Genomic DNA, 12,175 nt, shown 5'->3' on the forward strand with positions numbered 1-12,175 from the left:
GGCATGGTCAGGGAAAAGAAAATTATCTTGAGAAGCCTGGACAAGAAAGAAGCTAATGACATTTTGCACAGAAATGTAATGCCCTCCTCCCTTCCCAGCCTTTCCTTGTAGGTGAAATAAAGTTAACATCAACAGCACATTGTAATGTATGGGAAAGAACAATATTTAATTAGCTAGAGAACCTGTTTTCTTGGCCACATTGCTTGCCTACTAATGCCTCAGTTTACTTCTCTGTAAAATGGTGATGACAGAAATAAGAGACTTAATGAGATAAGTGAACCTACATTGCTTAGGAAACTATTACAATTTACACTGATATATGGAGTGCTGAGATTCAAAAGAAGACATGGCCTGGAAACTAGAAAATTCTATGACCCCTCCAACCTAACATACGACATGTACATAGGTAAGCCAAGAGTTCCAAATTACACACAAAGACAAATGAAAGTGAGAGAGAAGGGCTAGAATGCTAAATAACCTAAAAGTTATTTAAAGGATTAAATTCCTGCCAGTGACCAAATTAGAGGAGGGAAAAGGGTCTCATAAAAAATGGACAGGGCTAGTGGGAAGCAGCCACATAGCACAGGGAGATCAGCTCGGTGCTTTGTGACCACCTAGAGGGGTGGGATAGGGAGGGTGGGAGGGAGATGCAAGAGGGAGGAGATATGGGGATATATGTATATGTATAGCTGACTCACTTTGTTATACAGCAGAAACTAACACAACATTGTAAAGCAATTATACTCCAATAAAGATGTTAAAAAAAAATGGACAGGAAACTGAAAGTGGGTTAACTACCAAGCAAGGACAGGGTTCCAAAGAAATAAACAAAGGGTGTCTAGGTGAGACTCAACTATGGTACAGATATAAAACATTATAGAAGCAAAACTATCTGTGTCCTATAGCTTCAGCACTTCTAAAATCTATAGGAAAAAAACTCCATTTTAAGTGAAAGGTTTACATGTTCATTACATATTATATGGCTCAAAAGTGCAAGGGCATCCTTAGAGGAATTACCATTCTTTCTGAATTCTCCTGAAAAAAAGTCCTAGGTAACAGCTGTATGAGATACAGCCTTAAGGGATACATTCACCTTCCTTAAAAGGCTTTTTAGGTTAAAAGACTTCAGGGCTTCTAATTTTAGGCAAGAGAAAGCATTGCACTTTGCATGGATTTCCCCATTTAATTCTCATAACAGAACAATGAGGTAGGCAGAATCATCTCTATTTTTTTTTTTTGGCTGCAACTCTCGGCTTGCAGGATCCCAGTTCCCCAACCAGGGTTGGAACCCGGGCCCCCTGCAGTGGAAGCATGGACTCCTAACCACTGGACTGCCAGGGAATTCCCTCATCCCTATTTTACAGATAAGAAAACTAAGGTTAAGAAAGGTGACTTACCTAAAGTCAGACCCCTAGTGAGTGGCAGAAGGCAAACCCTCTGGAACACATACTCATTCATGGCAATACTCCACACTATCTGAGTCTTTCAGCTGTTCTCCAACTGAACAGAATATTTGGACACAACTCCCATTTAGAACAAATCAAGTTATGAATGTACCAGCGTTTCCCGATCCTTCTCCATTTTGACCTTTCACTCTCTCTAGCTGTAATCCAACCCTAACCCTGGCCACACCCTTGGTCCTCATCATATCCTGGACTCTTACTCCATTCCTAGACTTGAGCTATACTGGAGTCTTCAGCCCATCCCTGAGCCTCTCCCCATCTCTCACTTCCAGGGTGGGAACTACCAGTGGGAAGATGTTCAGGGATAAAACACTGGGAAGATGCCTGTTTTAACAATACTTGGCAATTTTAGAAAAGCTTAAAGTTTAATGATTTCTTGGCAATAGCTATAGCAAAACACTTCTGATTCAAAATGGCCATACACAAATATCCAGATCAAATGTCCCAAGTATCAAAACACCTATGTCCTATCAAATAATGAACAGATGAAAATGTCAGGTACTATGCCACTGAGATAATTTATGTCCTATCAAATAATGAACAGATGAAAATGTCAGGTGCTATGTCACTGAGATAATTTACCCCTGAGGTTGTAAATTATAATAACTAATTCTATCCTAAGAACTTCATAGGCATGTTCTTACTTTAGTCTTAAAACCATGAGATAGGTGCTACTGTTGATCCATTTTACAGTTAACAACAAACTGAAGGTCAGAGAGATTATGTCACTTGGTAAGGCAGAAGAGCAGCTGGGGATAGATCCTACAAAATCTGTCTCCAGAGTACCTGTACTTAATACATTAATTAATTTCTGTTTCAAAAATTTGAAAAGTGTCATATACACGCTCAGAATAAAAATTTATTTTAAAATGACTCTAGGGTTTCCCTGGTGGCGCAGTGGTTGAGAGTCCGCCTGCCGATGCAGGGGACGCGGGTTCGTGCCCGAGTCCGGGAAGATCCCACATACCGCGGAGCGGCTGGGCCCGTGAGCCATGGCCGCTGAGCCTGCGCGTCCGGAGCCTGTGCTCCGCAACGGGAGAGGCCACAACAGTGAGAGGCCCGCGTACCGCAAAAAAAAAAAAAAAAAAAAAAAAAAAAGACTCTTAAAAACCACAAGATTCTCACTTCATATTTTAACTTGGAATTGAGAAGGATAAATTTCCACAAATTTTGACATTTGCTTTTCTGCCCAAGCGTTAATATCAAAGAAACACTTAACAAATATAATTTTGATAGAATCATATTCTGTGAATGCACATTTCACATTCTAATTTTCACACATTTAAGTTTCTATCATATCATTACTTTTAGAGGTTAAAAGCTTTTAATCACTTTCTTCCAATCTTTCTAAATGAAATTACTTACTTTTAGAAAATAATCATTACCAGCTTGGGGGCCAAACTTTGCACATTTATATATATATATATAAAACACACCCATTTTCTGTAGCATCACTAGATAAATCTCTTTAAATACACAGAAGAGAAAATTAAGTTATATAATAAGAAAACCATAAACAATAAAAATATTCATAAAATGTGCTATTCTAACATAATATTTAACATCTTTTGGTTTTCTCACCTGAGAAAATACAGATAGTCACACCACAGGTTGTATGGAATGTTCTGCTTTTATCCAACAATCTTCTGGTTCTCCTGCTTGGAACCTAAATAAAAAGCATTTAATATGATAAAAATGATGCAGCAAATAAGATATACGCATGAGTCTTTGTAAATACGGCAGAGGCTTATCAATTAAAAATTGGTGAGATGAAGTATGCTATATCTAGTCAATGGAACACTCAAATCATTAAAGAGAATGTGAGAAGGCTTATTATTGATATGGAAACATACAAGATATATTGTTAGGTAAAAAAAAGTTACCACACATAAACTAAACTATGATCCTGTATTGTTTAAAATGAATGACATTATGTATGTTAACATATTTGCAGGCATTTATCTCAAATAGTGGTTGTTCCGGCAGAGTAACATTTAGGAGAACCATCATTGTTTACTTTGCATATTTCTGGAATGTTTTAATTTTACAATATATACAATTTCCTTTTGTGGTCAAAAAATAAGATTATTATTAAATAAAGCAATTTTATCTACAGGTTTAAATGCCTGCTTGATCTTACACAAAAATAAAATGTCAAGCATCTTTGAGTACCTATGTTTCACACTGGGGGATAATTCTTTAAGACTTATTAAATACTGAGAGACTTATGTGGGCACTTTTCATTTCCTGCCATTTATCTTCTCTTTCTTCATACCAAGCCAATGGCCAGCCACAGGGATCAAAACCTAGCATTTCGCAATAGTTGGCAACCTATAGAAAGAGTTATTTCCACAAATTACTGCATTAAAAGCTAAGAGTTTCTAAATATAATTATGTGAAAAGGTTGAGAAGTTTTACCACAGTAAATCGACTCACATGAACTTCACAGAACATCAAAATGACCTCATGTTAACAACTCCTTTTAAAATATCAGTATCGATCCAGCAGTGCCTAACTATCTTACTGAAGACAGGAATAAACACACATATATCGCACACACACACACACACACACACACACACACACACACACGAGGATAAGAGAAAACAAAAAACAATTTCAGATGAATTTTAACTTTCAAAGGGCTTTTCTGTTTTCTTAAATCCTTTGTTTTATACTAAATATCATATATGACATCACATCTTAATCAAGAAATCTATTTCAAGCCTTTTACATAGCTCAAAACAGGTATGTGTTTTAAGAAACTAACACCAATACCAGCAGTCACCCTGTATATTAATCAAAGTCCACACAGCTCTAGTTTGCTCACTTGAATTTAATTAAATGAAACTACAAGCTCTCAGTGAAGAATGAGAAGGAGCTCAGAACTCCTGAGGCTGATCTGGGCTCTACCATTCACTAGTCTCAAGGTCGTGGTCAAGTTACTTAAACTCCCTAGGCTTCAGTTTCTTCATCTGCAGTACCCACAGAATCATGTGAGGATTCACAAGTATTCAATATATGTGAATTTTATATATGTTAGCACAGTGCCTGATACTCTGTTATCCTCTGCCCTTACCTACTGTTGTAGAATAGCTCACTGATCACCTTGACATGCGACGTGGTCTTTACTATCATCTTGGAAGAAATCACTCCAGCAGAAAGTCAGACCATGCAAACTAAGTAGGACTAACGTGCCACTTTTACACTTGATTTCTATGCTGGAATCAGTGACGGATTTTTTTCTTACCTTCTGGGATCCTCGAAGGTAAGCCAGGAGCATCCGGCACATGGGTAAGAGGATAAGGCTGCAGTTGAGGTTAAGAACTGATGCGGAGGCTCTGCTTAGACACAATCCTAGCTGAACAAATAAGGCAAGGGGCAAAACACAGTCAAGGACAAAAATAAACTACAAGCATGCTGCAGACCTCACCCGGCAGGACTGTGGCAGGTGCCAACTCCTTCAAGAGACCTGAATAACCCTCCACTTTCTCTCTCACCAAAAGAGAAACCGGTCTCTTTCTGCTCCGCACTGCCATAAAACTTAGCCTCCTCTCATTTCTACTAGTGTTCCAATCACCTCACTACATTGTTTCAGTGCAAGGTCAATTTCTTATTGTACCCACCCTGGACTGTTCTGGGTGTTAAGAGCCCTAGAGAGCTTCAGTAGATTCTGTGCCTCCACACAGGTGCAGTGTTGAATCCTTTGTTCACTGGTAGGGTACCAAGAATTTAAAACAAAGGTTTTTCACTTGTGTTCTCTCTAGAACACTCTGAGCCTCCCCACAACTCCCTTCCACACCAGCAGCCGCCTTTAAGTTCTTCACCTTACTGACTCTACCCATCTTTCAGGGTTCATCTTAAGCACTCCTCCTCTAAAGTTCTCTCCTGACCCATAAAGGTGTGGTACATATATACAATGGAATATTACTCAGCCATAAAAAATGAAATCATGCCATTTGTATCAACGTGGATGGACCTAGATATTATCACACTAAGTGAAGTAAGTCAGAAGGAGAAAGACAAATGCCCTATGATATCACTTATATGTGGAATCTAAAATATGACACAAATGAAATTATCTACGAAACAGAAACGGACTCACAGACAGAAAACAGACTTGTGGTCGCCAAGGCAGAGAAGAGTGGGCGAAGGATGGATTGGGAGTTTGGGACTTGCAGATGCAAACTATTATATGTAGAATGGATAAACAACAAGGTCCTACTGTATAGCACAGGGAACTATATACAGTATCCTGTAATAAAAAATAATGGAAAGGAAGATGAAAAAGAATACATGTATATGTATAACATATATGCATAACGGAATCATTTTGCTATACAGAAGAAATTAACACATTGTAAATCAACTAACAAAATAAATTTAAAAGTTCTTCCCCAAACCAAAACCAAGAGAGATCCCAGATCAGCTGTGCCTCATACAAACCTGATCATAATCACATTGTACAACATATTTTTCAAAGAATCAGTCCCCTTGGTATGATCCAATATTTTTGGCAACTAATTTTAAATCAAATTCTTGCTAGATTGACATCTACTGTTGTCTGGTACTAGCCACATTCTTCCTATGATGAATGTATCACACGAAAACAAGAGATGGGGTCATATCTGTGCACTTGTCCCGAAATAAACACAAAACTACTTTATGTTAAGGATATCAACTAAGAAACTGGTGTAAGTCAGATGCTTTTCTTATCTTGAATTGTTTATGTCCCTGAGATTCCCAGTTTAACTCTTGGCAAAATAGCAACTCTGTTACACAGTGTTTATTGTCAGCATACGAACTACTATTCCTGAAAGGGAGATGGAGTAATAACTCATGTCAGGAAAGCCATAATTTTCATTGAGTTATATAAAAAGTAATTGATATTTCCAGTTAGACTAGTTCGACACCACGAATTTGAACACCTCAGGGACACAGTTCGATGAGTATACCAGTCAGTGGACAAGTAGAAATAATCCTCATTGGACCATCCAAAAAAATGTTAAGTATAATTTTCTCACCTCAATGAGCAAAAGTAATATCATTTCAAAGTGATAGGTTTTGTTGTTTAGGCCTCCAGAGAAGGAATAATTATATCTTTTTGATATGGCATCTGCATGTAACAAGAAAATTTTAGCTCCAGGGATTTTGGATAATAATTTTATTTGTAATTTTAATGTACTAGGACAATAACTCACTTAAAATATATCAGCTAAATTCTACCATATACGTTCAGGGCTTAAGAGCTACAAATAAATTATCCAAATTATCTTTGCAGTTTAGTGCTTTAAAGAGCATTCTTATATTTTTGCATTTTCTAACCATTTATTGCACGGCTGGAAGTGTTTTATTGCTGTGTTTACATTAACTCATACAGTAATTTAATTCAAAGTGGCTTTAAGTGTCCTGTTAGGATGAATGGAGTTTATTTTGGCATTCCACTTCTTCCTTATGATGCTGCAACATCTAACTGGAAATTCTACCAAGGCCTCATTTCCTCATATATATTTATTCCTGAATATATTTAGCTCTTTAAACCAAGATGAAAAATTCTTTTTATTAGGTTATCAGAGTACAAAACTCCCTCATTCAGAAGCAGTCAAGAGGGTAAGGAAATGGAGACAGATCTCAGTTAAGTGACACAATCATAGGAAACCATTTTATCTACTTACTAGATGGGTAATAGTCTACAGCTAAGATTTGTTTTATTTAGTCATTATTAATTCATGACCTTCATAAGAATCAGCTACTTCAAATGTTCACTAAAAAGAAATGACTGCCTATGTTATGTGCCCAGCCCATTCTGTGTGGATGACGTGTTCTACCATTCCTAGAGAGCTCAACCTGCTACTCTAGTTTTCAAATCTCATTCAGGTTAGTTATCACTAGATGGCAGCGTTACTTTCACCTCTTACCTGTGAAGGTCTCAAACATAATTAACTGAAAATTCCAAGAGTAATTTTTTAAGCTATAAGTCTATTTTAGATGAATATGTATAAATAATACACAGTTTGGTCCTTGCTATGGACTGAAGGTTTGCGTTCCCCCAATTCATATGTTGAAGCCCTAACGTGATGGTATTTGGAGCTGGAGCCTTTGGGAGGTAATTAGCTTAAGATAAGATCATAAGAGTAGAGCCCCATGATGGGATTAGCACCCTTATTAAGAAGAGGAAGAGACCAGAGCTCGCTCCGTCTCCTCCACATGAGGATACAGCAAGAGGGCAGCCATCTGCAAACCAGGAGAAGGGCTCTCAACAGACACCAAGTCTGCTGGCACCTTGATTTTGGACTCCCAGCCTCCAAAACCGAAAGAAATAAATGTTTGTTTTTTAAGCCACCCAGTCTATGGTATTTTGTTGTAGCAGCCCGAACAAAGCCAGTCCTATAAGAAAGTATGCCATTTAAAGCAAGTTATAAAAGAATGTAATATCTGGGTATAACAAGTGCATGGTCATTTTCTTAAAATCTCAAACACCTTTTTTTTTAATATTAAATCTGTTACCTAATAACTATTCTTCTTGGGCTAGTTAACTGTCCTTATCCATAAAGTTGAGGGGAATAAAATTTTCTTATCCATAAAATTAATATAATATAATATGATATGATATAATAATCCTAGCTTGCAAGACTTCTGTGAAAAGTAAAACTGGTCTAAAAAATGCAAGCACTATATAAAATTAATTTATTGATTACGGTCACTGTATCACATCCTTTCTCTAAATGGTCTCTTCCGTGCTTCCATAGTAAGTGTTATCTATTCCACTTACATTATTCATTCAAGATATATTTATTATGATATGCACATATCACAAGGCACCAGGAGTTCAATAGTGAACTAAAAACAAAAAATGCCTTCTTCCTTAGGATGTTATATTTTAGTAGGGGAAACAGATACTAATCAAATAGCTACATAATCAAATGTAAATTGTAACCAATACACAGTGACCAATGCTGTGAATGAGAAATACAGAGTATGAGCATGGCTAACAGGAAATGCAATCTAAATAGGAAGGTCAGGAAGGCTTCCTTGATAAGTGAAAAGTGAACTGAGATCTGGAGGGTGAGCAGAAGTCATCTAGGAATGAGAAGGACATTTGTGCAGAAAAAAACAGCATGAGAATGGATGTGTGGCAAATGGGAGCCTGGTGGATACACGAGAAATTAATAGTAGGCCAATATGGCTGGATTGGAAGTGGAGGAGAGTACAACATAAAACCGGAAAAGCAGGTAGGGCTAGACCTTGATGGACTTGGTAGGTCATATTAAGAATGTGCATCTTTATCCTAAAGTCAATGCAGAGCACTGTGTTTTGAGTAGGGAGGTGGTAAGAAGCGATTAGTATTTGGTAATGATAACTCTGAATGAAGTGTGGAGAACAAGTTGGAAGGACATAATTTGGGCAATGACAATACTTTGTGTAGTTAATCATCACAGAAGTGAAATTTTGTTTGAGACAGGGACTACATTTTATGGTAATTATATCTGAGCCTTACATATAGAAGGGATTCAGTTTCAACTAAATATTTATTTATCAGTAAATTTATTTTGCTAAATAATTTCCTAAAACATATACATCTAAGATTGGAGAACTAAAAGGGTCTAACCCACATCCCACCGTCCACCCAGTGACTAACCTCCTCTATAACAGCCCTGACCAAAGGTAACCCACCCTCTGCTGAATGTGTCCAGAGACAGCAGACTGTTCTACTGTCAAGAACTTCTATTTTGTTTTCTTACACTTACATGAAATCCGTGTCTCTGTAACTTCTACCCACCAGGCTACTCTGGATAACAATATTCCTAAATAGACATTAAAAAACTGAAGGTAAAAGTAGGATGGTTTCCTAGCTCAATCTTGTTTCCTTCAGGCTAAACACAATTCTTTAGGCCTCTAAAATTCTTGATATACATTTAAGACTCCCACATCATCTCAGTGACCTTTCCCCATTCACCAGAATTCAGTATTTACGATCATGCTCTCCCTCACCAAGGACACCGTCCAAGGCCTGCTGATTCTAAGACAGTGTTATATTGTGGGGCAACCATGCGGCATAATGGCTCATCTTGTGTTTGCAACAATTTTCTCACATGACTTGCTATGAAGCAACAAAGAAAGAGAGGTGTGAGAGAGCAGGTACATAAATGTAAGAATTTATTGGTTGTCAGCCCATTATGTTATACTGGGTGTGAATGCCGTATTTTGATACTTTTCCTTCCCAATTTTACCTTAGCTGAATATTTTACAAATTCATCCAAGATCTTGACAAAGCTATTAAATTGTAACAAAATTCTTTTGAAATAGTTGACTCTAGAGAGGACTTGAAAACTACTTTTTCTGGTAAATTAACTTTCAAATGAACATTTTGCTCTCAACTCAGCAATTTTAGGGAAATATAAAATGACATTCTACATGTAAATATCTATGCAGAACTGGTGTTCAACGGGATTTGAAAAGCCCAGAGTAGTATTAATAGTAAGCTTTAATAATGGGTCCGTTTTCTAGCTACCTCTTGGTGGGTCAAGAATTAGTCATTTCCAGGAAAAAATTAAAATAAATGTTATCATAGAGGTTTATTAAAGATTTTATATTGTGATTTGGCATTTTGCGTTTGTCAAAAAGTATGTAAATTTGTATTCATTAAGGTCAATTTTATGGACTCTTTTCCTCCAAGGAAATATTTTTAATCAAACCAAATGAAGCCAATTCAACACCTAATTCTTACATATTTTATAATCATAGAACTTAGCTCTTTCATGGGGCCTTGCATATCATCCAGGCCAACCATTTTGCCTCTGTTTGCACTGTTAGTTCGTAAAGACACAAAGGACTAGAACCCAGGCCTCTATTTATCCTTTTGCTGTTACTTCCCTGAGAATAGAACAGGACAGGTCACTCTCCAAACAAGAGATGTGAATTCAGATGCCTTATATAACTCTTTCCAAACCACAATACTTTCTTACTCTTTCAGTTGCTTAGCCTCTTATCCAACCAGTAGGTTTTCCTGTCATTTTGTGTAAATCTTTACCTAAGATTTCCATAATCTAACTACACATTGAATTCACTTGATGGACTATTTAAAAATAAACATATCTCTGTTGTACTTCCTGAAATTCTGATTCCTTAGATCTGGAGTGAGGCCCTCAGGAGGTACAAGCAGGCTTGGCAATCACTGTTTCAGAATCCACTTTGAAGTCAGACAAACCTGAGTTTTAAGCACTTCTATTAGTTGTGCGGCCTTAGGTAATTTTCTTACCCTTTCTGTCTCACTTTCCTCATCTATAAAATGAAAATAATCACCCCAAAGGGTAATGGTATTAAATGAATATATATATATACTAAGTGTAGTACTCAGCATATAGTAAGAAGTGAATAGAAGCTATCATCCTGGTCCCTGGCCATCCACAAATTAGGTCTAGTTACAGAATTTAAATGCTCTTATGGCATAGTTTCCTGGAAATCACTCTTTCCAAGCCTGTCTTTTCATCCTCACCTCTCGTTATAGTTGGAGCTATGGGAGCTGAGCTTTATTCCACTCAACTGTATCTAAAGAAGACAAAGAGAGTTCTAGGTAACTAGTAGGTGTGCAATAAGTATATGGCGGATGATGAATGAGTGTGCCTCTGAGAGGATCCTTCAATGCCCTCATTTTGGAAATAAAGGAAAAAAGAATCAAAACCAAAAGCGATTACCCAAGAGATCTGGATAACATCCAGGACCAGAGCACAGGACCTGCTCTTTCCTGCACACCACATCTCCCAGGATATCAACTCTACCTCCACGCCCCCAGCACCCACCCTTCTAGAGACTGGGATCAACTGGATGGAACTGAGCAACACCCAGTTTGAAGGAAACCCTCAGGGACACTCTAGCTCTCTGATAAGACTGGATAAGTCACCTAGTCCAACCTTCTTTCCGATCCACCTTGTATTAGAAGCCTGTAAATAAGCCAAATTGATGATGCCATAAGGCCAGTCAGCTATACTTTCTATTCTATGACTCAGTTCAGCTCCTGGATGCATTATCCAGACCAGCTCTTCCAAGCTTTCCCTGCGTATCTCAGTTGCCGACCCACAGCTCATGCTGTGGCCATTCCTTCGCTTTGTGATGGCTTTCCACCTCTTCCACCCACTTCCGTGCTAACTACCAGATGAACTCTTTATTATTCTTCAAGTCTCAGCCCGGGGTCATTTTCTCTCTTAGGCCTTGCTAGGGCCACATCCCCGACAGTATCCTCATTTACACCTCCAAATTTTTCCCTTTTTCAAATATCCTGAAAAATTTGGAACATCTTTCTCAAAGCTTCCCTCCTGCCTTTCACCATACCTCCTCTGGAACACTTAACCCACTATATTGTAATGGTTTACCTATTTATCATATCCTTATCTCCCCCACAAAGCTAGCAAGTGGCAGCATAGTAAGTGGACAAGCCCAAACTGCCTCTTACCCTTGGGAACCTCAAAAACGCATAGTCAATACTAAAGAATATTATTTCAAAAAAATACTCCTTGGGGAAAATATTCCTTTAGCAGTGAAAGCCAAAGAAAGTGGTCATGAGGCAAATACAGGAGCAAGCAGAGACAACCCTGGGCTTCCCTGGTGGTGCAGTGGTTGAGAGTCCGCCTGCTGATGCAGGGGACACGGGTTCGTGCCCCGGTCCGGGAAGATCCCACATGCCGCGGAACGGCTGGGCCCGTGAGCCATGGCCG

At 38.1% G+C, this 12,175-nt stretch overlaps 1 protein-coding gene across 1 annotated transcript in view; it reads right to left on the reverse strand.

Annotated features, from left to right (window-relative positions):
- The window catches only part of NOX4 (NADPH oxidase 4), a 148,535-nt gene that overhangs the window by 118,896 nt on the left and 17,464 nt on the right, over positions 1-12,175 (reverse strand). Inside the window, exons 3-4 of the mRNA XM_060157883.1 lie at positions 4,714-4,824; positions 3,045-3,129 (exon numbers count right to left, since the gene is read on the reverse strand). Coding sequence (XP_060013866.1) covers positions 3,045-3,129; positions 4,714-4,824 — 196 coding nt within the window. The remainder of the gene's footprint in view (positions 1-3,044; positions 3,130-4,713; positions 4,825-12,175) is intronic.

Source organism: Lagenorhynchus albirostris, chromosome 9, assembly GCF_949774975.1.
Source record: "Lagenorhynchus albirostris chromosome 9, mLagAlb1.1, whole genome shotgun sequence".
NCBI lineage: Eukaryota > Metazoa > Chordata > Mammalia > Artiodactyla > Delphinidae > Lagenorhynchus > Lagenorhynchus albirostris.